This window comes from Lagopus leucura, unplaced genomic scaffold (genome assembly GCF_019238085.1).
Source record: "Lagopus leucura isolate 7727_CA_CO unplaced genomic scaffold, USGS_WTPT01 Super-Scaffold_100037, whole genome shotgun sequence".
Taxonomy (NCBI): domain Eukaryota; kingdom Metazoa; phylum Chordata; class Aves; order Galliformes; family Phasianidae; genus Lagopus; species Lagopus leucura.
The window spans coordinates 1,298,093-1,323,301 of record NW_024962286.1 but is presented as its reverse complement, the minus strand read 5'-3'; the positions used below and the strand labels follow the sequence as shown (position 1 = coordinate 1,323,301).

At 42.4% G+C, this 25,209-nt stretch overlaps 1 protein-coding gene across 3 annotated transcripts; it reads right to left on the bottom strand.

The window, feature by feature from the left end:
• Positions 1-7,993: 7,993 nt before the first annotated feature.
• On the bottom strand, positions 7,994-22,509 carry PDPN (podoplanin). 3 transcript variants are annotated; one of them, XM_042883251.1, is made up of 6 exons: positions 22,144-22,509; positions 11,476-11,561; positions 10,855-10,948; positions 10,372-10,410; positions 9,648-9,759; positions 7,994-9,039 (listed from the first exon to the last, which is right to left on the bottom strand). In XM_042883251.1, the coding sequence occupies exons 1-6, from the start codon at positions 22,211-22,213 to the stop codon at positions 9,033-9,035; spliced, it is 408 nt and encodes a 135-aa protein (XP_042739185.1). In that variant the 5' UTR covers positions 22,214-22,509; the 3' UTR covers positions 7,994-9,032. The 3 variants fall into 3 exon arrangements, with proteins under 3 accessions (XP_042739185.1, XP_042739183.1, XP_042739184.1); XM_042883249.1 differs by having other exon boundaries at positions 10,855-10,987; positions 22,144-22,504; XM_042883250.1 differs by having other exon boundaries at positions 9,654-9,759; positions 10,855-10,987; positions 22,144-22,501.
• Between the last annotated feature and the right edge of the window lie 2,700 nt (positions 22,510-25,209).

Below are 25,209 nucleotides of genomic sequence, written 5' to 3'. Positions count from 1 at the left end.
CTTTGCTGAATGCTTTTCTTTTCCTTAATTGCATATTCTGAGTGTTGATACCCAAGTTGTTTATTTTGTACCTTGGTGTTGAAGGAGGTAAGCTGGACTTCATTAGCTCCTTCAGTCAGTAAAAAAGATGTGTTGAGGACTGAGCTGACAAAAAGTTGTTTTTGTCCAAGTGCTGCTTGGGCAAATCTGAGACCTCAGCTGGCTGAGCAGAGCCAAGTCACTTTCTGGTCAACTGAGAAAAGGCACGGGGGGTCCTGTGCCAATATATGAAAGGAGAGAGCAGCTTCTGGAGGGCCAGTATGAACCTTGGTTAGTCACACTTCCATACACTGACTGGGGGAAACTCTTAAACCTGCTTTTCTGATGCAAGAATGCATCTGTGTTGTGTTCAGGAATAACTGTGTGTCCAGTAATGCTTTTGAGGCATTTTTTCCATGGCTGTATCTTGGTGTTTTCTTCAAAATAAATAACTGAAGGCATCTTTAAGCTTTCTCGTGGATCTGAACTGTTAAAATAATCCAATGGATGTGACCAGTAGTAGTTTTTCCTTCAGACTGTGACTGAAAAAGGAATTTGGTGCCTCATTCAGTACTCAGATGTTTCCTGCAGCCTGTCTGCAATCTGGCATTTGCATCTCAGTAATGAATAAGTAACAAATGCGTATGACAGACACCAAGCCAGCCATGGGGCTCACTGGGCTTAGTATGAGAATGTGAGTGGTGAATGCCAGTTATGTGGCTGTGACAGTAGGTTCTCAGGTACTGCACTGGTGAAATTAGAACTTGTTCTGTGCAGAATAGAACAAATCAACACGTGAAGGATGCAAATAAGTCATGTTGCAAATATAACAGCGCCTGTTTCAAATGCTTGAGGTGTCTATGAGGGCATCCTCAGATAATAACTGTGTGATAGCAAATCTCCTGCAAATGCAGACTTTGCTTTTGAAACTGCTTGAAGTATTTTAGCCTTGGTTATTGAGCTCTAATAATAACACCAATCTCTTTAGCTGTCACAAGAACTCTCAACCAAACAAAAGTAGGCTTGAAGATTTGCAGAAACTTGATACATAATGTATGATTTGTCAGCTCAGTATGGCATGTCTTGAACTACAGGGATTCCAGTTGTTTTCCTTTGGGGCCTCACTGGTAGTTTCTCAGGCTGTATTTTTGGCATATCCTATCGCTGTTCCTCTAAGCAGCTGTGCTTTGCTCAAGTGTGAATAGGCTCTTGCTGTTATTCAACTAACTGTCACTCAGCTAGGTTCTGTATATTTAGGCCTGCATTCTTTGACCAAAATACCTCTGAACTTTATAGTATATTCTGAAAGATTCTAAGATAGTGACACCCAAAATCCCATAGCCAAGTGTGCTTTCTCCTGTATTCTTGTTGATTATTGAAGTTCCAAATCACACTTTACCGTACTAGTGTGATGCACTGAATACATAGCTTCTAACTGTAAAGTATGTAAAATCTGTAGCAAAACAGTATTAATCTGTAGCAAAAGCTAAAATATTACTGGTTGGAAGTCATTACACATTAGAAATTCACATTTATAAATATTTCAGCAGCTGGCTCTTGATGTAGCAGTCTTCCATGTATAAATCCTGTGGCTCTCAAGCTGCTTGTTTAAATTATGAATGTCTCTACAGAGCTTACTGCATCATACCTCTGTGAATGATAAATGCTTCAGTAACCTAATCAGATCTTGTTTTCAAGGTATCCAAAACCAGTGAGATTAAAAGATAGGCCGCATTAAGGAGGTAGGTTCTTTTTATGGTGAAAAGAGCTCAGTCTATCAGCCTTTAATTCTATAACTCCATCAATTTCTTGTATTCTTCACCCATTGGGGCCCATCAGTGGCTCTGCACTGCTATTATTTTCCAGACCTCATTCAACCTCAGGGAGCAGGAGCAGCCTGGCTGTCCTGTTGTGTCATGGTCAGTGCTGGTGTTGGTTCCTTGTGCCCTGTTCACTGCCATGCAGGCTGCTCAGTTTGCTGTGTTTGGAGGTTTTGATTGTTGCTGTTGATGCGGTCGCTTCTCCTTGAAACTTAGGTCTGGCTACCAGTGTACAAGAAAGTTATCTTTATTTTCACCTTACTTTGAGAATATATTCCACCTGGTGGTGTTCTGGAGCACCTGCACTTCCATTTACGTTTTGTGGTGATCAGAGAAGCCTACAAATCTCAAGCCATCTGAAGTATGGAACATTTAGTTTTTGTATTCTTAACATAGTATTGCTATTCTGTGTAAATTATACCAATAGTAACACAGAGATAAAGATAAAATCCAATTGAATTTAGAGTATCAGCTGACATTTTATGGTATCCATTGCAAATAGATTCATTTTTTTTGCAACGGTCTCTGTAAACTAATTCCTATACTGTAGGATTGGGTCCAGAAAATGAATGATCGTGAGTTTCAGAGCTGAATTAATCACTGAGCTATTTCTTGGTTCAGTAAGTTTATGCTGAGAGAGAATGCTGTGATGCTCCATGGAAGAGAAAGCACAACAGTAGTATTTAGCTTTTGTTCTGGCTAAGTACCGTTTGTCAGTGAGAGGCTGGCTCTGAGGATGAAGTAGCTCTAAGTGTGGCAAAAGTGCTTGGCTGTTGCTCATAGCACTTCTAACTTCCAGCAGCTGCATCAAGGACACTGAAAGTGCTTTTCGGATGGTGTAGGCGTGCTCAGTGAAACTCATGTGGAACTTCTTTTGTTTTGAAAGTATTTGAAAGGTGAGGAAAAAGTTCGGATAGGAGGCTACATGCAATCTGAAGCTTTTTGTTTCAAACGCATTTGTTACTTTTCCTCTCTATGCCTTCATTGATTCTTACCACTAGCTGGTGCTACAATGCAATTTATTGAGTGTGCTGTCGTGGTGCATCTGCATTGTCAGCCTGCAGTGAGGAGTCTTTCCTTCCAGTATTGTCTGTGTATTTCTGGAAATGTTGCTTCCTGTCAGGTTATAAAATCTTAAATCGTTCTTGTAGTTCTTGCTCAGTTTTCTGCTTGAAATGCAGGTATGCTTTATACTCTCAGATGCTTCTATTGCTTTCTGCTCAGTTAATCAAGCATACTTATTGTGGAATTGAGCTAATTATTAATGATGAGGAAATGAACTAGAAAAATCCATGGGGAAAGCTATTCTCAAGAAGTAAGTTCATAATTAGTCAAGCATTTCTGAAACCCAGAACTTCTAGTTCTAAATGAACAGATGGCAGGCTTTGCCTTCATGTAAATTGTAGTTAATAACAACGTGTTCTCATGATCTCATTAATAATTTTGCCTCTCAAAAAAGATTGACGTTGGTGCCAAGGGTAGTTTCCTCAGATGAAGTCTCACTCTGAACCATGGAGGTAACTTGAAGCAGCAGTTTACACTACCTAAATGCTTTTGCTATTTACTAATAAAGCAAAGGCTGCCTGTTCATAATGCTGCTGCAGCCACTGGATTATCTTCTATTTGAATAATTAAACCTGACTTATGCCAGTTTTGCTGTACCGCTTCTCTGTTCCTTCCATTTTCTGCTTCTCTGGATGGTGCTGCTTGGTTTTGAACTCTCAAAATCAATCACCTTTGCCAAATGCTTTCTGGAAGCACAGCCTTGAAAATGCATGGAATGCACAGCACACCTTGCTGACCAGAATGCTCACTGCTGCAGCATTTGCCAGTCTCGAAATCTGACCTCTCCAGGCTGGAAAAGCCTAACAAGCCATGTGATTGCATGGGGATCTTTGTGGCATCGTCCAACTGTTTGATAGAAAGCAGGGGGGCTGTGGGTTTGGTCTGATGCCTAAATCCACATGGCCTAGACAAAGACACACGGCCAGCGTGGTGCTGGGTTTATTTATGCACCAATGCCTCCACGCTGCAGCTGTGAGAAATGTACAAAGCACCAATTCAAACCTCTTAGAGCACCTACTATCAAGTTGCACATCCAGTGTTACCTTCTGTATCATCAACAGCCACCCAGCAAAACCAGATGCTGGGAAATTTGATGTTAGTGATAACACTTCAAATTAAAAACTGCCCGAGAAACTATGCTTATGGCCAATCTAATACTTAATCTAGTTAAGTAGGTGAGTAAAAATGGTTATCACAGTGTCTCCAGGCATGGCATAGGCTAATTGCTTCAGTGTAGTACTTACACTACAGAACTATAGGTGGTACAGGAGAGATTGCTTTAAGTGGAGCAGTGTTTCATGTGAAACATTAATCTTGAGTGCATTCCAGACCCGAGGGCTCCTGGTACATTTGATTATTGGCTTTTTTCCTGTGCTCTTTGTTACTATCTTATATTAAAGAATATAATGTTATCATAAAGCATGATGGAACATCGCTTTACCTGAAGTAATACAAAGCTGTGTCAGGATTAACATGTAAAGATTCGTGTGCTGATGGCTTTTCCCTTAACCATGGTTGTTATCCTTGGCAAGTCATTAGTGTGTACATCATACTCTGTGGTTGCTTACCTTTCTCTTGTGGATGATACATCAGTTCTTTTCAGTTTGAAAGCTTGGCAGAAGGCATTGCTGTGCAGTTGTTGTAGTTCTTAATGCACGGCTGAAGTAGCGTGCAGCTGAGATACCTGCAGCATCATACTGCAGATACCCTTAAAATACAGAATGAATCTGAAGCAACAATTGCTGTGTGTTTTAATTGGTGTTTTAACTATTAGTGAAGGCTTCTAAAAATCGTGGGAGTAGTTTAAGATCTCCATAATATTCTTCTGGTGAATGTTTGGCTGTCTCTAGTTACTGAATTCATTCTTCTGATGTCTTCCATTCTTAGAATGAAAACATTCCTTGTGAAGAATGCTTGTATGAATCATTCTACTCATACCTAGAGTCATAAATATTCATCAAGTCATTACTTTCACCATATATTACCTCTATATATCTTCATCACACACCCAAATACAAGGGGACAACTATGTTTATGATGCTTTTTAGTGACATCTGGCATTCTCACAGGAAGCCTGGTGCCTGCTTGTCTGTTCAGAAGAGCCACATTCATGACTCACTGCCAAGCTGCAAAAGGGAACGTTGCTGTTACTAACCATAAAGGAATGAACATGATCAGGAGTAAGGATTTTAGGTTAACAGTAAGTGTTGATATATTGAATGCTATTCCTGGTGGATAAAAATTCTAACCTGGCCAGCTGGACGAAGTATGGAGCTGTTGTTTCCTGATGTGCTCACATTCATAGGAAGTCTCCTGACCTCAGACCCCATCCTGCAGACATGTATACTGCTCATTCATTTCAGCTCACTGAAGTATTTGCCCCAGGACAATGTGCTGTTTGACTTCTTCCAAAGCAGAAAAAAAACCCAACGACATCTATCCTCCTCCAAAACACACACACAAAACCCCCCACGTAGCTCCTACTAGAAGTAATGCAGCAGCAGTTATTGTTTCTTCACATTGGCAGAATAAAGGAAATGGTGGATCTTCAGAGCTGCTGCCTTCTCTAAGCCATATCCTGGGTACCCTGTGCTCCAGCTCAGTCTGGGAACTTCACATCCCCATGTCTTTATAGGTTCAGATCTATCACAGCACAGTGTACTTAATACCAAGCCTCCAGTGCTGGAAGCCTTCCAGGTTATATTTCAGTGGAGCAGGGGCCATCTGGTAGCAGTTGGTGTCTCCTAAGATTAATAAAGCTTTACTTTGAACCAAAAGGCAGGATCTGAAGTCCTGGTTAAGACCAAGAGACTTTAATAGTCAATGTATGAAGTTAAAGTGGATCTTAATGAGAAATTTTGGAGCAGGAGCAAAACGTGGCTTACATGGTTGGCATGCAGGCTGTTAGCTGGAGTTCTGTATTTGATCAAGGAGAGCTCCCTTTGCCTTAGAAGTTATCTGCTCTAATCCTATGCCTTTATCAAATGGGGTCTTACCCCTGGCTTAACAAATGTCCAGAACTTACACAATAAGGTGTTTTGGGTTTTTTTTTTTTTCCATTTGGTGGTATTTGCAATTTAGAAGCAACTGAGTTGGTGCAGGAGGAAGTGCTGCCATATGTGCTATTCCTTACAATGGTTGAATAATTCATAATTCCATATGGCATGCTTTTGTTCAAGCATCAAGTGCGTCCTGCAGGGGACCTTCCAGCATAGGCAAGATACTGTCAAATCTAAAGTAACTGAAAATACTGTTCTCTCCTGCTTTAATATTACTGCTTTTATGTGAGTTTAAACCTGTTAGCTAATTCATACGAGTCAGACAAGCCAACTGATAAGTTTTGTGTATAATTGATCTTTTTTTCTCACTCAAAAAGCAGTGTACGTATGGACATGGAAACAAAATACTTCAAGTAATCTGGGCACCTTTCTGTACCATAATGTGGAAGTACAGAGGGAAACTGAAGCAAGGGATCACAGAATCACAGAATTGTAGGGGTTGGAAGGGACCTCCAGAGATCATTGAGTCCAACCCCCTGCCAATGCAGGTTCCCTACAGCAGGTCGCACAGGTCGGCATCCAGGCAGGTCTTGAACATCTCCAGAGAAGGAGACTCCACCACTTGTGTGAAAGGTGACTCTTTCTAGCTAACACAATATCTTTAACTGAGCCAAATTGGAAAGTGCATCTAGGCATGTGTGAATTGTATTTCAGGGATGGAATCTCATGTGCTAATCTGTAAGAGCCTGTGGCCTCACTTTGCTTGAAAGGTAACTGATGTAATACATTAGAGCTTTCAGAAATGATTGGATAAACTACATGACTTCTTTTCAAGACTAATGCTACAGAAAGTATGAGTCACAGATAAAAAGTGTATTGACACAAGCTAGGTGCCTTTTAAGAAAGTTAAAGTGAAGTCCCTTGTCTTCAGTAACCATAACAAAAATCTCCAGCCCACTTTTGGGGCCAGGATGACGTACTTCAAAAATGCCCAATACTAATTCAGCATTAAAGAACTGACATTAGGTATACAGCAGGCTTAAACCTGTGATAGACTCTCATATAGTAAACACATGACTTTGTACAGTGGTATCATTAATTTTCCTTTCAGTTTAGTTGTACTCTGCTCTTGAGTGTAAGCAGAGCTAAACCAAATGAGATTAAGCTAGAGGTGACACGTGGATGCATTATTCCAGGTACTGTATAACTGTGGACACATTCTGGGATGGATATGCTTTGGTATCTGAGATTTAACTACAGGAGATCAGCATGGAAATGTAAATATATGACTTTCTTTCAAGTCAGTGGCATCTCGTGTGTCTGCATACCTACTCTGTAGCCTCACTCTATGCATAATAACCTCAGTCATGTTTCATCAGAGCAGACTTTGAAAACAAGTTGAAGTATGTTTCCATTTCATTATGAATTGCCTGCCTGGATGTGATGGGAACAATTTATTCAAGGGGAACTCGTTCTTGTGGAGAACTTTACATTAGAATCTCCCTGGGTAAGGAACAGAATGACTGTTTCCAGTGTTACCTAGAGTAACGTTGGCAGTTTGGAGGTGACTGCTGTTGCTGACAGCGAGCTACAAACCAAAACCATGCATACATATATACTTGAGTTATGAGATTAAAGGGAAGTCTGAACTCAGATGTCAGGAAAAAGTGTTTTTTTTTTAATAAATGAGACAGAAAAACACCCATTTCTAGAAATCACAGCTTTTGGATCTAGAGAGTAATTTTTCATGTAGACCAGTAGGAAGACAAAGCTCACTAAAGCTCAAGCAAGCAAGATCCAAGTGAAGGCTTTCAAGATGTAGTCAACATTTATGTTGCTCAATTGGGATATTTACTACTCTCTCGTCTTAATTTTTCCCTTCTGTTGCTGTGTACAAACTTGGCAGTCATTGCAGACTCACGAGTGCTAAGAACTGCACAAAAAGACCTCCAAATGACTTTTTTCTCAGGTTATTTTTGAAAAACAGAGAACAATTAGTCTGAAACATGGCATAACTTGCATTTTCTTTGCAGGGATCAGATAGATGGGAAAGTTCATGACACAAAGAAGAAACAGCAAAACACATGTAAATCTATGTAAATTGACTTGTTTAATACATGTCAACCATATGAAATGGAAGATTTTTACACCAAACGTTTGATGCCTTAGTTTAGAAAACACAATGCACTGCAGCCATCTGGCATACAAAGCTTTCACTCTGAACTCCTCGTGTTCAGATACTGCTGCACTTAATGTGCCATAGTAGAAAGCTGCAGAGTCCAAGGATGCACTACATGTCACTAACATGCTCTGATTTAGTCTTTCATGCGTGTGATCAAGCAGGCTGTTAGAAAAAGACACTTATAAAGAAAAACGTGAATACATGAATTCAAAAGCCTTTGCACATCAGCTCTAAAGCGTGCTGAATAACTGGTTAAAGTGACCCATCAAAACTGGGTATTTTCCAAGCACCCTTGAATTCAGGATGTGTATTCCAATCCTTGTGTCTCTGCAACAAGAGGAGACAGGAAATCCTTGATGCAAGTCAAATGCACAAGCTTTTAGTTGGTAGGTCAGTTCCAGCTGGACCTATTATACTTTGCCACATGATAATGTAAGCATTGAGCAGAAAATCAGTATCAATATCTGAAGCAATACCTCCTTTCTGATAAGAAATGTCCTACCTTGCTAATTCAGTAGATGAACATGCCACAAGCACTTAACCAGCCAAAACACTTAAAAGATTTTGGAAAAAGAAATGCATACTATGTGATGTGAAATAATCTTTGCCAGCAGCATTTGAAATGAAGCTAGCATACATTACCTGCACATCATTTTTCAGATGTAAATGTCATTGCTACTGGAGCTTTTTCCTGTAGGATAATTTTTTTTTGTTCCTCTGGGATTAGCAAAAATCCTAAGCAAATGTTCCATGCTCTGCAGTCTGTTTTTAAAAAAGGAAAATCTTTGGGAGAGCTGTGTGGGATCCCCATAGATGTGGAACTGTTCCACTGTATCTTCCATGGATCATCTTCTCACACTGATACAGGAATAGTCTTTAGTTCTTCTGAAGTAAGAAGCACTTGTGTGTACTGACATGGAATGGCATGGTTACTTGTTTCAGCTCCTTTCAGGGCCTGTCAAACAAAACAGGAGAACGTGACATCTTTCTATATTTCATCAATTTACCCAACTGTCATGATGTGATCTCTTTTCCTCTCTCTTCCCATCTTTCCTTCACCTCTTTATTTTTCTTCCCAGCTCATATTTTTGTTTCTCCTGCCCCTATTCCTGGAAGTATTTGTTTACTGCCTGCTGGTTAATGCTGAGGGAATTCTGTTTGTTAAAATGCAGCGTGGTTTTATAACTATTTGGGAGTTTGTAAAGCATTTTTAGATGGAGTGGCACCAACAACACTCCTCAGTACGCTTCCACAAACATCCAGAGATAAAGATCACTGGGCAGTGTTCACATGTTATCCAGCACTCCCAGAACTTCATTATCCCTCATACCTGTAGGCTGACCCAAAAGCCATGCATGTGGTGAGTATTAGGGCACTGTGCCCGCAGTGTCTGACAGTGTTTCCACTGTCTGAGAAGGGATTTGAAGCGCTCACAGCATTGGCAGCTCTTGTGGCAGGGGTGACTTTTGGCAAACTGGAAGTATTCGACATTTCAGAAGGGATTCCTGTGACCTCACTCAGGGGATGCTGCTGTTTGAAAAGCCTGATGAGCAATTTACTTACGAGTACCTGCCTGACATCTTCCTTACAACAGCAATTATGATTCCAGCAAGGATTCCAACAGCTACTATGATTCCAACTATTATTCCAACGAGTGCAATTGTTTCCAGGCCGCCTGAAAAAAGAAATTGGGTTTGTTGGCATGTTTTTCATGAAGATCATTGATAATGGAGATCAGTGATAGAACTGACACATTTGTGCTGAATTTCTGGGAAGATTTCCTTCTGTGATGGGAGCTCTCAGGTAAGCTTGGTAGTTTCAGCAGCTTTGTGGGGTATTTTTGTTTGCTTGGATTTTTTTTAGCCTCTGTGCTAGATTGCAAACATGCTGAAGTCACCAAGCTGGTCTGTTCTGTGTACTGAGACCTGCAAAGCCATGCACACTGTGATCTGTGTAGACCACAAGACCCCTCACAGCTCCATTCCTTCCTCTGCACACCAAGGCCTCCATGTTTGTGTTGTAGTGAGGGACCCAACACTGCCCACAGCACAGAGGGATGATCACCTCCTGCTGCTGATAGAAGCCAGGAAGCTGATGGCCTTCTGGCCACCTGGGCACACTGCTGGCTCCTGTTGTGCCAACACCCCCAGGTCCATTTCTCCACACAGCCTTCCAGCCACTCTGCCCCACAACCACAGCAATGCCTGGGGTTGTTGTGGCCAAAGTGCAGGACCCAGCACTTGGTATCACCTGGCACTTAAGATCTCCCTTGTCTTTGGTTTAATACCTTTTTCAGTTTTCTCTGTCTGTTCCCCATTCAGTCCACCTGTAAAGTAAGAAAGAATAATTACTGAGGGGCTTTATACCAAGTTCTGCATCCCAATTTACTTCACTGTGTCTAAGGAAAACTTTTACTGACTGTTAACACAGTGGTATGGAGCTGTGTAATAGGTTGTTTTCTGATAAGTAATGAGAAACTAAAACTATCAAGAGTGAATGCAAAGAGCTCTTTGAAACTATAGAAAGATAAGCTAATATCTACAGGAATGACTGCTGTAATGTGTAACAGTGGCATTTAAGTCAGATCTGATTACGTCGTTTTTCTGCATGGAAACTTACACAAGATGTGTTTAGTACAGTTCTCTACTTCTGGAATTGAGTTCATATACAAGAGCAGCTTAATTTTGGTATTTAAATTTTCCAGATATTGTATTTAGTAAATAGTATAAGATTGTGATATATTAAAATGGAAAATGGAAGACTGTTTTACCGTCAGCGGTTTCAGTGTTAACTTCATAATACGTGGCGTTATCATTTTCTTCAGGCACGTCAAATGCACTTTCTGTGGTCATTAGTCTTCCAAACTGCAAGAGATTTGTTACACTCTGTAGTCTTGTGGGCAGCTAAAAGAGTTCGGGGAGAAAACAGAGGGGAAAGAAAACCTCAGTATGTTCAGTGTATGAAGGTAAGCATTTACAGCTCTCGATCTGTCAGCTGATTGCTCTTCCCTGCTATAAAGGCTTTGGTAGATCAGATGAATTCCCAGCAGGACTACAGAAGTGCAGGACAGGATGCAGAAGGTTGCAGACCTGTCTGATCTTTCTGGGTTTGTTGGTTTTTTTGTTAGTTTGTCAGTTTGGAGAGAGAAAAAGAGCTAGAAGAGGCAAATGGCAACAAAGAGGCAGCACAGATGTACTGCCAAAAATGCTTTGAGCACTGTCACCTTCAACCTAATTGCTTGCAAAGCAAAAGCATTAGCACGTGGTCTTGATTTTTCAAACTCAGAGCTGTTCTCTGTGATTTATGATGGTTTAAAATCTAAGCAAGGAGACAAAAGCAGATTGTGAGATCTGGGTAACAGAAAGGAGCCTTTCCTTGGACTGCTACTCACCAGCGTCGGTAACTCCTCAAACTCTGTGTCATTTCTGTCTTTGAAATCGATTGTTGCACTTTCTTCTCCTTCTAGAATGGCACTTGCTGGATAAAATTAAGAAAAATAGGTTGGAGGTTCAGTTGATAGTTACACGTTCTGGCTGCTTTGACTTCTAAATTACGTCAAATGTGAGATATACATCTGCCTGCTTTGCACTTAAGTTTGCAATATCAGTTGGACTTTCTGCCTTCTCCTGTGGGATAAAGAGCTTAAGCACACACCTGCTGCAGTGTTTCAGCGCTGTGCAAGGACTGATCACTAAACATCTCCAAGAGAAATGTTTCTTCAGTACGAGTCTTCCCCTCCATGCAGGTGAATGCAGCTACTCCATATTTCAAGCACTAGCTCAGTCTCAGCTGCAACCTTCATTTTTAGGGCTGTCACTAATGTTTATGGGTACAGCTGGAGTTCAGAAAGTATTACTAGTATTACTACAGAAATCTATTGAGAGGTTTTTAAGTGTTGCAAAGCTGATTTGCCATAGCTCAAATTGGTTTTTTATGTCTCCTCTTTTTGTTCTGGACTTACGTGTCATCTATCCTCACATTTGGCCCACACAACCAATTTCTCATCTATATGGCCGGGTAGGGAAAATGAAGTAGAACAAGACAGAACACAAAAAATGTAAATATGTATGTGAAGATAATTGGCAGTTATCACTGGAAGCACAGATATCGTGTGATAAAGTTGCATGCTGACTCATGAGACTGCAACCACGCACACTGTGATGCCAGTGTAGTCTGATAGCTTTTGGGAGTCTGTAATTCACTGTGACTACGAAGCTCAGAAGTAAAGCTGCTTGCTGTGCTGCTGCCTGAGCAAAAGACTTGTGCTAACTGCAGATAGCAGTGTGTGACTGTAAGCAGAGAGCAGACGTTGTCCTGATCAAAAAGCATCAGGCATAAAACATGAAAACTCCTGGATAATTATTTCCTGGATGCAGATTTTTGCCAGACTTTTCCTTCAGCAAATGGGGCAAAAGTTTATATGAACTCCTTCAAGCATAGTTTATCAGTTCACACGTTCAGCATAATTCTGAGTTACTGCAGGGATATTTTGCAATGGCAGCTGAAAGTGGTGTGGGGGAGAACTGCGCTCATTCCCTCTAAGCAGCAGGGAGATCTGCAGGGAGAGGTGCTGGAGAAAACCCTGGATAGACAACACATCATTTACCTGAGCTGTGTGTAAGGTAACCACTATCAGGTGCTGATTAACTATGAACAAAATATCAAATTCTTTCTTCCTTTTCAAGGTAGTTTATACAACAGCATTTGTGGAACAGGTTGCCCAAGGAGGCTGTGGATGCCCCATCCCTGCAGGCATTCAAGGCCAGGCTGGATGTGGCTCTGGGCAGCCTGGGCTGCTGGTTGGTGACCTGCACACAGCAGGGGGTTGAACCTAAACGATCACTGTGGTCCTTTTCAACCCAGGCATTTTATTGTGTCATAATGGAAGAAGGTTAGAATTGCTTTGGATTTTCAGTACATAAATCTACTGGTAATTATTTTTCTTTAATTCAAGTTCCATTTGACCTTTATGGAATTTTCAACTGCCTTCTTTAAATGAAAAATGTTATTTCGAATGAAAAAGCCCAGATGTAATTTGAAATGATTTTTAAAAAGGCATCAGTATTTTAAAAGGAAACATTTCATGCACAAGGTGAGTGACCAGATATCAAAAAACCCAAATTATTCTTCATTTCCATTTGCCACTGAATTGTACTGGGAATATACAGATATATCTCCTTCCTCCCAAAACTCATCTTTGAACAAAATTAGTGCTCATCCTTCTCTAGCAATGCAAGAACAAGAGCTGTGCCTTCTCCAAAGTACTAAATACTGATCTAAGCTTAGGTTTCTGGATCTTTATTTACCCCAGTAAACAACTTTAATTTACAAGCCCAAATAGAGACACATTTTCTATTTAAGTTCCAAAAGGTGGGTGTGAAAATAGTACTTCAGGCACTAACAAATGAAAAGCATGAAGCCTAATGCAGCCAGCTCAGTAGGTCAGCCAGTCTCCCAGAAGTGCTCTTACAATTCACAGAAAGACCAGAACAGGGCAGGGTGAAGCATTCTTCTAAGTTAGATGGTAAAAATAATGCCTTGATCCTTTTTTAATCAAGTGAGCAGCCTGGCCATTTGTGTAGATCATAGAATCACAGAATGGCCCGGGTTGAAAAGGACCACAATGATCGTTTAGGTTCAACCCCCTGCTGTGTGCAGGCCGCCAAACAGCAGCCCAGGCTGCCCAGAGCCACATCCAGCCTGGCCCTGAATGCCTGCAGGGATGGGGCATCCACAGCCTCCTTGGGCAACCTGTTCCAGTGCCTCACCACCCTCTGGGGGAAAAACTTCCTCCGAAAATAGATAGGAGAAAAAGGTTTGTCTTCCAGGCATGTTCATTATCTCTTTAAATTATCAGGGTGTTTTAAGACACAGTGCTATTCTGTAGTGCTTAGGTTTGGTTTGTGTATGCATTACAACATTGAGATTATGGCATGCACGTGTTAAGTGTAAAGAAATAAACTGCAGTACAGCTCACCAACACGCACTGCATGCATCAGGTAGATTTGTAATCGCAGCCAGAACTGAAGAAATCCTTTATTCACCAAATAAGCACAGACGGAGAAAACCAATTACCAGAGAAAAACCCCAGATGGAAAGCAAAGTAAGTTTGGTATGTTAAAAACAAGCAGCATACTCAGGGAAGATAATTTTACTCCTGGCATGGCAGCAGCTTCCAGCCTTGAAGAATTACCTGACAGTGAAGGCAGGAAAGGAAACAGTGTCACAGAGGAAAGGTGTGGAGAACTGGTGAGTGTCACAGATCATGGAAGTAATCATTTTTTGTGTGGTCGAGTTATCAAAGATTCCTGGCAACCAGTGATGTGTAGCGAATGTATTTCAGTGTGTTACCATAGGTATACAGGGACTGACAAAAGGAAATGGCCTGGATTGAGCTGACCTGATTTTAGGTTCTTTGTGAAGGTGTTTTAATAAGGATTGTTAGTGTTTTAATAAGGACCTTTTATAGACTGTAGAGGAAGATAAATGCTTCCAGAAGGTGATTCAGCTCTCCTGAGATTTGGATCATCCTCTGGGAGTGCTTTTCTTCACTGAAATAATAAGGCTCCTATATTAACTTCCTGAAGCTCTGAGGTTGACCTGATTTGTACAGGTCTGTAGGGTTTGTCCCAGGCCTCTCCACTTTGAAGGTGTCACGAATCTTGCAGAAGCCTACAGCTACAAATGAGAACTGCATACTGTGCTAAAGCTGAGGTCCTGTTTGCTGGAGCGTGGTCCCTGGGCTACATTTCCAGGTCTGCTTTCTGGACAGATGTGTTCTACACACTGCTGTGTAGTTACAGACGTTGCTGAACTGTCATCAGGAGACTCCTTTGTTATTGGTATGTTGCATTTATAGGAAGGAATATTAGATATTAGACAGCACAATTCAGAGAAAGCTGGGAATAAGCTCAAGGCCAGGCAGGTATCTGGAAACTGAAGCAGAGTAAAGTGACAGCAGTGCCCATTTGTTTTTAACTGTGTGGCTTCTTGGATGCTGTAGCATCTACTGTTGACATCAAAGAATAATGTGGGATGTAAGCTCATGTGTACTTTGGTCATTAGCTGGCTTCATGTAGTAAGAGCCATAGGGTCGAGTACTGGTTGTGTACGTGTTCTTACTGTGATCTTAAGGGAGGCTGTAAATAAAAAATATCGCCTCACAGCACTGAGATTGTCTCCAAATAGTCTCCAAATAGTCCCGTGGCCTCTTCTGTTTGCAGCTATAGGTTGCTGTGGATGTGAATTAATCATTCCATCTCTTTCTCCCCACATTCCAGCTGTGTGCATTTCAGTTCAAAGTCCCCAGCTGCTATCAGCCCTCAGCTTCTCACACCAGGAGAGAATCTGATGGCCTTAAAAGTTTACTACTGCTTCAAAAACACTGTGTGGTTAAACGTCCCATGACCCAGTTAGGGAAAGATGAGCTCACTTCTCATTGTTATTCATAAAGAGACGATTTACTAGAAAAACCTCTCAGGGTTGCTTTCAAATCACAGTGCTTGTGTTGGAAAGGAGAGTGGGTTGTAAAACTCTTGTCTATTAGAATTTCTTTCAGGTGTCTCCAAAAACAACAAAGATGTTTTGAAGATGACAGATGTTGGAGGATCTCCTTTTTCCCAGCAGCCTGAACAAACCCAGATGCGAGTGGGCAAAGGCAGCTCAGAGCCTTTCCTTGGGCTTAGTCCTGAAGTAGGAAGCTCTCAGAATGGGTCATTTGGTCATTTCTGTCTCTGCAGTGGGTAAAAACTGCAGATCTTAAAGGCTTCCCTCTCTTAAGAGCTGGTATTCAGAATCTTCTTCCTGAGCTACTGAGCGAGTGGTGTTTGAAGGCCTGCATGTGCATGTTCTGTGCACAGCCCAGGCCATCCTGTGATTCCATTGAGCCATCCTGCCTGGGCTACATTTGCCTCAGGATTTGTCCTGACGCAGAGCTCCCTGCGTTCTCCAGACTCCATTTGACTGTGAGCCTTTTCCCATGGAATGTTTCCACTGTGCCAAATCCAGGCCCCAACGGTTTGGGACTTTTTCTGAAAATGAGTTTTGTTAAAATAAGCCAGGTTCTCTTTATTTGCCTTTAGCATTTTGAGCCTTTGGACATCTAAAATTTTCAGATTAGATAAAGGCAAGGAATAATTTCTTGAGAACTGCAGTTCTCATTTGTAGCTGTGGTTTCTGCAAGATTCGTGACACCTTCAGCACCCTGAGAACTTTCTTTGGGCTATTTGGGGCCATGGCACTGGCATGTACTGTTGGTGGGTTTTTTTCTTAATTGATTCTGGAAGTTGCAGTTCTCTATCATATAAGGAGTGTCCTGCAGTGTGCTGAGTGCCTAACTGGGTTGCTCAGGAGTTGCATGCACTGTCTGACTGATTGCTGACGTATTCATTGCTGCTTCCTTACACAAACCTTGACAGGCTTTGCTCTGTGTAATGGAGGAAGCTGGAGGACAGAACTACGGTGATAGTATCTGCCAGTTGGAAACTCTGCTGTGATGCACAGGGAAGGATTCAGTTCAGCTTTATTTTGAGCACGACTGACTTTGTTCATCTCTTCTGTGCAGCTCATGACAACGTTGTGCTGAATTTTCAGAAACATTTCCTTTGGTCACCACACCCTGCTGCAGATGGTTTCTATTGCTGTGACTGCTTTAAGCCAGAGGAACAAAGCCAGGCTTTAAATTTAAAAGAAGCACTCAGCTATTTCTGAAATAAGTCCCACCTTCTCAATGCTACAGTATTATTTTGTACACTGTCCATATGTAGATACCCACAGGAAAGCAAAACAAACAAAAAAAAAACATATATATTTTAACTGGGGCAGATGTTAAGGAAAAAACAGCTGCTCTTCAAATGCTGGTGGTATGTATGTGACCCATAACCAAAGCTATGTAACAAAGCCACAGGAGGAAAAGCTGGTCACTTGCAAAGCTTTCTCTCTGATACATGACACAGCTGGCCACAAAGCTGTGGTTAGGGATACACTATCTGACCCCACTGAGGGGTGTTTCTTTCTAAATCATCTTTGTGGAGCTGGGACTTGCACGGCTTGTGACTTTAAGAAGGCTGCTGTCAGTCTGTCTGCTGTGTACACTGACCTCAGAGCTGCTGCACCAGGAACCTGTCTAAACCACTGAATGACGATTTCTGCTGTCCTGTAACCAGAAGGTTGCCCTGCTGCAGTCTTATGGCAATTTTCTGGTTTCTGAGCAGGAAGGGTTTGGCTGGGGCAACAAGATTGGAGGTATGAGCAAGTTTCTTTGGGATCATTCTGCAAGTGGCACCTAAAACTGCAATATTACAATGCCTCTTATCAGTGCATGGCTGGAAGGGAACAAATGTTGGAGCTGAGGCTCTCCTGCTTTAGTAAAGGGCTCCTGTTTTAGCAGAGAGGTTGGACTTGACGATCTCCAGTGGTTCCTTCCAACTCCTATGGCTCTGTGATTCTGTGAAGTGGCCTCAGGAGAGAAGTATAGAATTCTATGCTCTGGATAAGCAAGTGTTACAGAACGTACAGCAATCACACAAACTGTGTACAAATACAGGGGTCTGAATACAGATGAAAGGAGTTAAGATATGACCTCAGATACTGTAATAAAAGAATCTTCCCTGAATCACTTCCTTCCAAAAACTATCCACTCACATCTGCCAGCTCAACACAGCTACTTCCTGCAGCGCTTTATCACAGCCTTCATTAAGGTGACTGACCCCTCATAGCTGTCAGCAGAACTGTTTGCACCATCATTTCCTAACTTATTTCTTTGAGATACGCACAGAGCTGGATGCTGCTTGGGCTTTCATTTTGCTCACAGTGGTTCTTGGCTATTTGCTGTATATTACCACACAGCAAGAGAGATCCATTCGGATATGTTTAGTCTGGCATTCATACTAACTAATAACACACTAGATAATACTTGGATGGGTTTCATAGTCAAAGAAATGTTCTAATATGCATTTAGAATGAAGCCTGTCCTCTGTGGGCTTGGAGGGGAGGGGAGGGGAGCGTAGGGGAGCGGAGGGGAGGGGAGGGGAGGAAGTCCTGCCTGAGGAACTGTGATACAATTCATGCCGGCCATTGTGGCAGTTGTAAGCAGCGAATACAAAGATACACAAGCATGAAGCAATGGGAAAACAACATGGAAGGGTACACAGCATCACAGTTGGTTTCCTTTGAGTCTTCGGCAGGGCTACTGCAACAGTGGGTTGGAAACAAATTGGTCATCATTTTTCTCAGTTTCCTTCAGAATTTCCCAGTGTCCCTGTATTCCCAGTCCTGCATTTTGTTATGAAGCGGAGCAAGCTTTGTGCCACGCAACAGAGTGAACTGTGCTGCTGCATGAATGCAAACTGAAGATATTGAGGTTTGGTGCCCTTCTAGAGCCTGCCTGTCTGCAGCCTGGCAGTGGGACGCAGGGAGCACTGGGACCTGGCAGCCTTTGGCTTCCATCCTGTGGTCCCTGACCACATCCAGACAAAAAACAAACAAACCAACAAAACAAACGTGCCACTGAGGAAGGCTTTAAGTTAAGGCTGGGCAAACCGTAGTTAGTTTTGTGGTGTTGCATGTATGGTTTGCCTCAAATGACACACAGAGGAAACACTGCATGCTTCTGTCAGAGACCAGCAGCATGTACACAGTGGGCTAACCTTGCTTTACTATTTTTTGATTCTTAATGTTCTTCTATCTCTCTTTGGTTGTCAGTTGCTTATTTTTTGTGGATTTAGAAATACAGGATCTGAGGGAAATGCATGGATTCTGTGGAAAGTTGAGTTACGAGCGCTGAGAATCCAGCCTCTGTTTGCAGTTTTACTGTGGCACCTGAGTCGATGAAAGGCTCACTTGTAAGCTTGTAAATATGACAGTTTCCTTTCTGTATAAAATTACACAGATTCAAAAACTTACTCCTACCTTTGGAGAAATGGCTGGGCAAGTGTCCCAGTGAAGAGGAGAATGCAAATGCTGTGTTCTTTGCTGGTCATTTTAGCAAGATGCAGCAATTCACACTCACTGCTTTGTAGTCCCACAGTCTAGCATAGATGTGTTAAACGTTGGGGTTTGCACGAGGAGGCACTGCATAGCATTGCCTCTTGTTAAGACTGGGTGCATGTACTGTTGATGTAGCTCAAGTGACATGTGGGAACTTGTTAGCAATCACGTCCATTTTTGTGCATGTTATGTGACAGCCACTAGAGTAATCCCCTCACCCACACTGATACTGATACTTGCACCATAGGGAAGGTTTCAAGTCAGGAGATGAGCTGCCTCTAAAGCCTCCATTGGGATACTCGTGCTTTTCATCATGTGATGAATGCCCTGCCCAGCTAACTTCCATTTCAGTTGGACTGATCCGTTTAGCTTTGCCTGAGGCTTTCATATGCTGACCAGGATCACAGAAGGACAAATGTATCTGCTAATCATTCAGAAGGAAATGGATTAGTCTGAAAATGCATGAGGTTATGTGGAGTGCTCAGGGCTGTCCTTGGGTGGTCAGTGTGACAAAGGAGTTGGCTGTTTCAGACAGGATTGAAACCACGAATGGATTACACAAAGCATACACGACTGTGTTTGTAAGTAGGCAATGATGTTACCAGGTTTTCTTTCTGAATTCTTCCTATTTACTGTCGTCAATTTTACTTGGAAGCTCACATATAAATAAGGAAATCAATAACTTAGTTTTCTTCTTTGCTACGTCAGTGTTGTATGCTATCCTTTCACAGCTTCTGTACTGCTTTGTGACCCAGTTAAAGCACTCTGTCCATTCTAATGGATATGAAGTTGCTGACTTGGAGCCCAAAAATTCCTCTTAACATTTCCTGGGTTGTTTTAACAGAAATCATCATTCATTTTTAAGTTACTGATGTTAGATGTAACTCACTGTGCTTTGAGCAAAGAGCACTGACGTGCTTCCAGCATCTCCCAGACTCCTGTTTCTCACTAACATGTTGTTCACAGGTTGGCTGATAGTCCAGTTACTGTGATAACTGCTGTCCTTCAGTCATGTTTCTGGCTCTGAAATTGTTCCTTTCCCTCTGGGTTTTGTAGTGTTGCAGCAACTCAGAGATGGCAGATAATAGTGAAACTACTAAAGCTCTGCATCACGATGTGGATGGGGAAGAGGACAGTCCTCAGATATGTGATCAGTGACAGAACTTAGCAATTTCAGGAGGAGCTTGGAACAAGCAACAATCCTTTTGGAAGTTTACTCTCTGATCAGAACAAATATGGTGCTTTTTTGGACTCAGCCTCAATCCGGAGACTGGAGTGCCCAACTACAGGAGTAGCTGCACATGTTTGTGACCTGGTCTGCGTTAAGAGGCATCAGAATCTGACCAGGAAACTTTTCTCTTGAACCCTCAGGGCAAACTGCCTGCCTCAGTGATTCAGGTATCTGAATATACCCACTCCACCTCATACATCTGCAAGGCAACAAAAATTTCCATCCTCACTGCTCAAAGCAATTAGATTGCCAATGGTGATGCGTCCATTCTAGGGTTGTTCTAACTCAGAATTGTTGATGGTTATTGGCAAGCAGCAGTGAAACAAATACTTGAGCCTTGCTTATTATATCTGGAGCCTGCTTTTGAATGTTATCCTGAATGATAGCCCCACTTGAAAAGTCCTAAAACCTAGACAGCTTTAGGAACCCCAAAACCATGTTCTAGGTCCATCTACAGAGTTCAGTGCAAATTATACTGGTAATAAAAGTGAATAAAAATAGAATCCTCCATACAGGAAAGTTGAGAGGAAATGTACTTTCAAATTCCTCAAAAGCCTAAAGATAAAAGAGCATTTTTCCTGCAGTTCTGGTATACAAGAGCCTGCCTAAGATAGTTCTATAAAGCAACATTGCCTTCTTGTCTCATCTTTAATGCCTGTAAACTTTAGTATCTTTAATACTGGTGCATTGGGAAGATAAGCCAGCTGGGACCCAGTGAAAATAATATTTAGCATTTTATCTAATAGGGATTGCTTTTAGATTTTCTGTGCAGTTTTGAAGTGTAACTCTGAACTGTGAGCCTTATACCCTCATGTACAGAACATCAGGAGCTCCAGTTAACTCCAGTTGGCTCACAAGCCGACGCTGACACGTACAGCATGTTGCTACAGCTGTTACTTCCATTGGAATGATATTGATTGTCACCAGGCCGAAATCAGGCCGTACGTCTCAGGTGGGGTCCCAAAATCCAAGTGAGACGAGGGGCTGGAGAGAGATGACCTTTGAGGTCCCTTCCAACCCAAGCCATTCTATGATCCTAAGTCGACTGATGCTTTGGAAAAGCTGCTTTCAGAGAACTGTTACTGGCAAACAGAATGCCCATGTTCTGCAGCAGAGGTTGCTGGATTTCACCCCTCCAGGCACTGCTGCCATCACTGTGCACACGCTGGGCACGTTGCCTCATGGCCAACTCATTCACATGGCTCACATACTACGCAGAATAAATATGAATGTGAAGTTCCTGGAATAAAGCGCTTTTCAGGCCAATTCTGATTACTGTCCATTACTGTGCTAGAAAGACTTCTAATTTTTCTTGTCAAATTTAAAAGAAATAGTTCACCAGACAGACTTTTCCAGGCATGTAATATTTTCAAACCTGCCGTAGGTAATAATTCTTCCTCTTTAGTTTCCCTCATGTGCACACATTGCTTATGGCCAAGGGAGTATTAACCTCTGAGTACAGAAGTTAAACTCTTGCACTGAAAGATTTAGAAGTGACATTCACAGCAGAGAACGTCACCACCTAAGTGTTGGTTACAACTTTTTGCCTGCAGTCTTGCATGTGGTGAAACCAAAGGCACTTCCAAGAGTGCTGATGAACGTTGCACTGCTGCTCCCTTTGCTCCTTCCTCTGCTCACATGCACAGAAAGTCCTTTCCAACAGCACAGAACCCAGCACAAAACTTTTGCTGTCTCTTTCCTGACACAACCGTAGCAACTGCTGAGTGGTTGCTTTAAGGAAGAGCCTTATAGACAGGACAGAGAAACGATATCATCTGAGTAAATGCACAAACTGCTCAATTAAAAGATCTGCAAATACTTTGAAGTAAAGATTTTTCTTACCTTCTTCAGCAAGGGCTACGAGGGGCACGCTCCCTAGAATGAAGATGAAGAATGGAACTTTAATAAACATCTTCCTTCCGCTTAGAGAAGAGCTTTCCAGTGCTCAGACCAGACGGATTCAGACTGATAAATTTTTAGAGTCAAGCAAGAATTGAGATCATGAAAAGAAATCACTGCAGAAACGACTTTGGTATTCCAAATATTCCTTTAGCTGCCGTTGCTGAAAGGGAGAGGTTTGCACAGATGATAACTATACAGCTAAAGCAAAGTATCTGAGTGGTGTCAGCATTTTTTTGTTTAGCAGAGGGGTGGGAGCATGCCTAAGGTGGTCTCAAAAGAAGAGCCAGGCCCGCCCTCTGCGCTGTTTGGGCAGTGCTGAAGTTATGATCTCAGCCCAGGTTTAAAGTTACAGGAGCTGTTGTGGCTTTCAGAGGACTTTTATTTAGCAAAGGGGGAAAGAGGATTCAGGCAGAGAGAAGCGTTCAGGGAGTTCCCTCCCTTCTGCAAACTGTCCCTAAAAATATTGAAGGAACAACACTAAGGACGTTTGTCCTGTTATTTCCAGCTGTGAACTGATGGGTTTTTATTTCAAAGCGAGACCCCGTGTTTATCTGAGTATGTGTGGTAATGAATGTGCTTTTAGGGATACTGAAATAGTTCTAGGACAGGGTATTTATTTAATTCTGTAGTAAATACTGTCTGACTTCTTCTGCACGTCTGAGTGTCTTTCAGCCTGTGTCCTCAAGTGACATGCTGGCTGTGCTCTAGCATTTATCTTTGACCACGGGCTTCCAAGCCTCAGCGCTGCTTTCATATGTGAGAGAGAGAGGATTTTTCCTTCTTGTGTACAACCCTAAGTAGTACAGCTGTACAGCTTTCAGTATAGCTCTTGTTACTCCTGTACACATTTCTGTGCATCAGCATCAAGTGTCTGCAAGAGTAGAGTAGCACCAAAAATGTATGCAACATGCTAAACTTTAAGCTCTCGTATAGATAAGGATTTTAACACAGGTGGGGATGAAGCAGGGCTCTGGGAGCAATGATTAATCTAAATCCTTTTCTTAATTTTGGGCAAGTAATGAACTACTAATTCAGAGGGTTGTCACCAGCAATGCGGTCTGCTTGGAATCCTGACACTATCTGTGCTCCCCAGGGGTTGGTGCTGGGTTTGGTTTTGTTCAGCATCTTCATCAACACCCTGGATGATGGGATAGAGTCTAACATCAGTAAGTTTGCCCCAGGAAGGGCTGGCACACTGAAGGGCTGTGCTACCATTCAACAAGACCTGGAGAGTTGGGCAGGGAGGAACCTGATGAGCTTTAGCAAGAGCAAGTGTAGAATCTTGCAGCTGAGGCAGAATGACTATATGTGCCATTACGTGGTTAGGGGATGACCTGCTGGAAAGGAGCTCTGTGGAGAAGGACTTGGGGGTCCTTGGAACATGGGTTGGCCACGAATGTGCCAGCAGTGTGCCTGGTGGCCAAGAAAGCCAATGGGATCCTGAGGTGCATTAAAAAGATCATGGCCAGCAGGGCGAGGGAGGTGATCCTCCGCCTCTGCTCTGCCCTGGTGAGGCCACATTTAGGCTGCTGTGTCCAGTTCTGGGCTCCCTAGTTCCATAAAGACAGCCATGTCCTAGAAGGAGTCCAATGCAGGGCTGCAAAGATAGTAAAGGGCCTGCTGGAGCATCTCCTGTTTGAGGAAAGGCTGAGTAAACTGATGCTGTTCAGCCTGGGGAAAAGAAGACCGAGAGGGGATCTGATAAATGTTTGTAAACATCTAAAGGGAGGTGGGAGGCAAATGGATGAGGCCAGGCTCTTCTTGGTGGTGCATAGCAATAGGACAAGGAATAATGACCTCAACATAGGAAGCTGTGAACTAATGGTAAGGATGACGGAGCACTGGAACAGGTTGTGCAGAGAGGTGGTGGAGTCTCCTGGGGAGATATTCAAGACCCATCACATAGCTGTGCCACCTATGTAGGGAGGTACTGTAGGAGGGGGTTGGACTCGATGGTCTCTTGGGGTCCATTCAAACCGCTGTGATTCTGGAACTCACATCTATTCAGGGACCTCTTGAGTTTTCATCAGCGTTCACATGTGAGCTGTCTTTGCCAGTGTGAGTGGAGGTGGTGAGACCAAGTGCTCTGTGTTGCTCTTTTGCCCCCTGTTTCTGTACTGTGGAGTCCTGCAATGCTGGCACACCAGGCTCTGAGGCACAACAGCTGAGATATAGAAGTTTCCCTTCTACTGACAATGGAGGAGGAGGTTTTAACTTGGAGAGGTAAAAAAGCAAAAGAACCACATAGCTGGGTTGTTTTTCTCAGTGAATGTGAGTCAGAGCTCTCATTAAGACCCCACCACACTTTGTTACAGAGGAGTAAAGCAAGTCTAAACATCAGCATTGGTGCAGTCAAGCCAAAAGGACTGCAGATGGGAAGTGCAGCACCTTCCATAGGGCTTCTCTTTTGTAACTTTAAAAATGGAAAGTGCCAAGGGAATTTCTTATAGGTAAATTAACGGTGCCACAACTGTTCTTGGTATCAAAGTTCACCAGGAGACTAGGATGAAAATAAGGAAGTGTTGATGCAGAGGCAGTGGGTGATACTGGCTTACTGAACGTTGAAGCAAATGCTCTCAAATACCAAATAGCAGCATGTCTTGAATCTTAATCTGGGATTAATTACTTTTGGATAATGTTGCTTGAGATGTTGTAAAGATTGTTCACTTGGGAAATGCTGCTGCTATGAAACTGAGATTTTCTAGGGGAGGATGGCAGTTCTAAGGAAAATTATTTCCCAATTGGAACAAATAGTTCTTTATGAGAATGGAATGCTTAAATTTCTGTACATATTTTCAGATAGGCTCTGAAAGACAAACTGGAACCAGTGACTGCTCTTCTGTTTACTTCAAGTTCCCAGGAACAGAAAAGTGGATCTGTTTAGATCTTCATCCCTTCTTCCTCAAACATGCTCTGAGGACCTTCCATTTCTATGGTCATTCCTATAAACAAATCCCTTGGGTTTATGAGTAGGCCTTCCTGAAGAAGGAGAAGCTATTTGCTGAA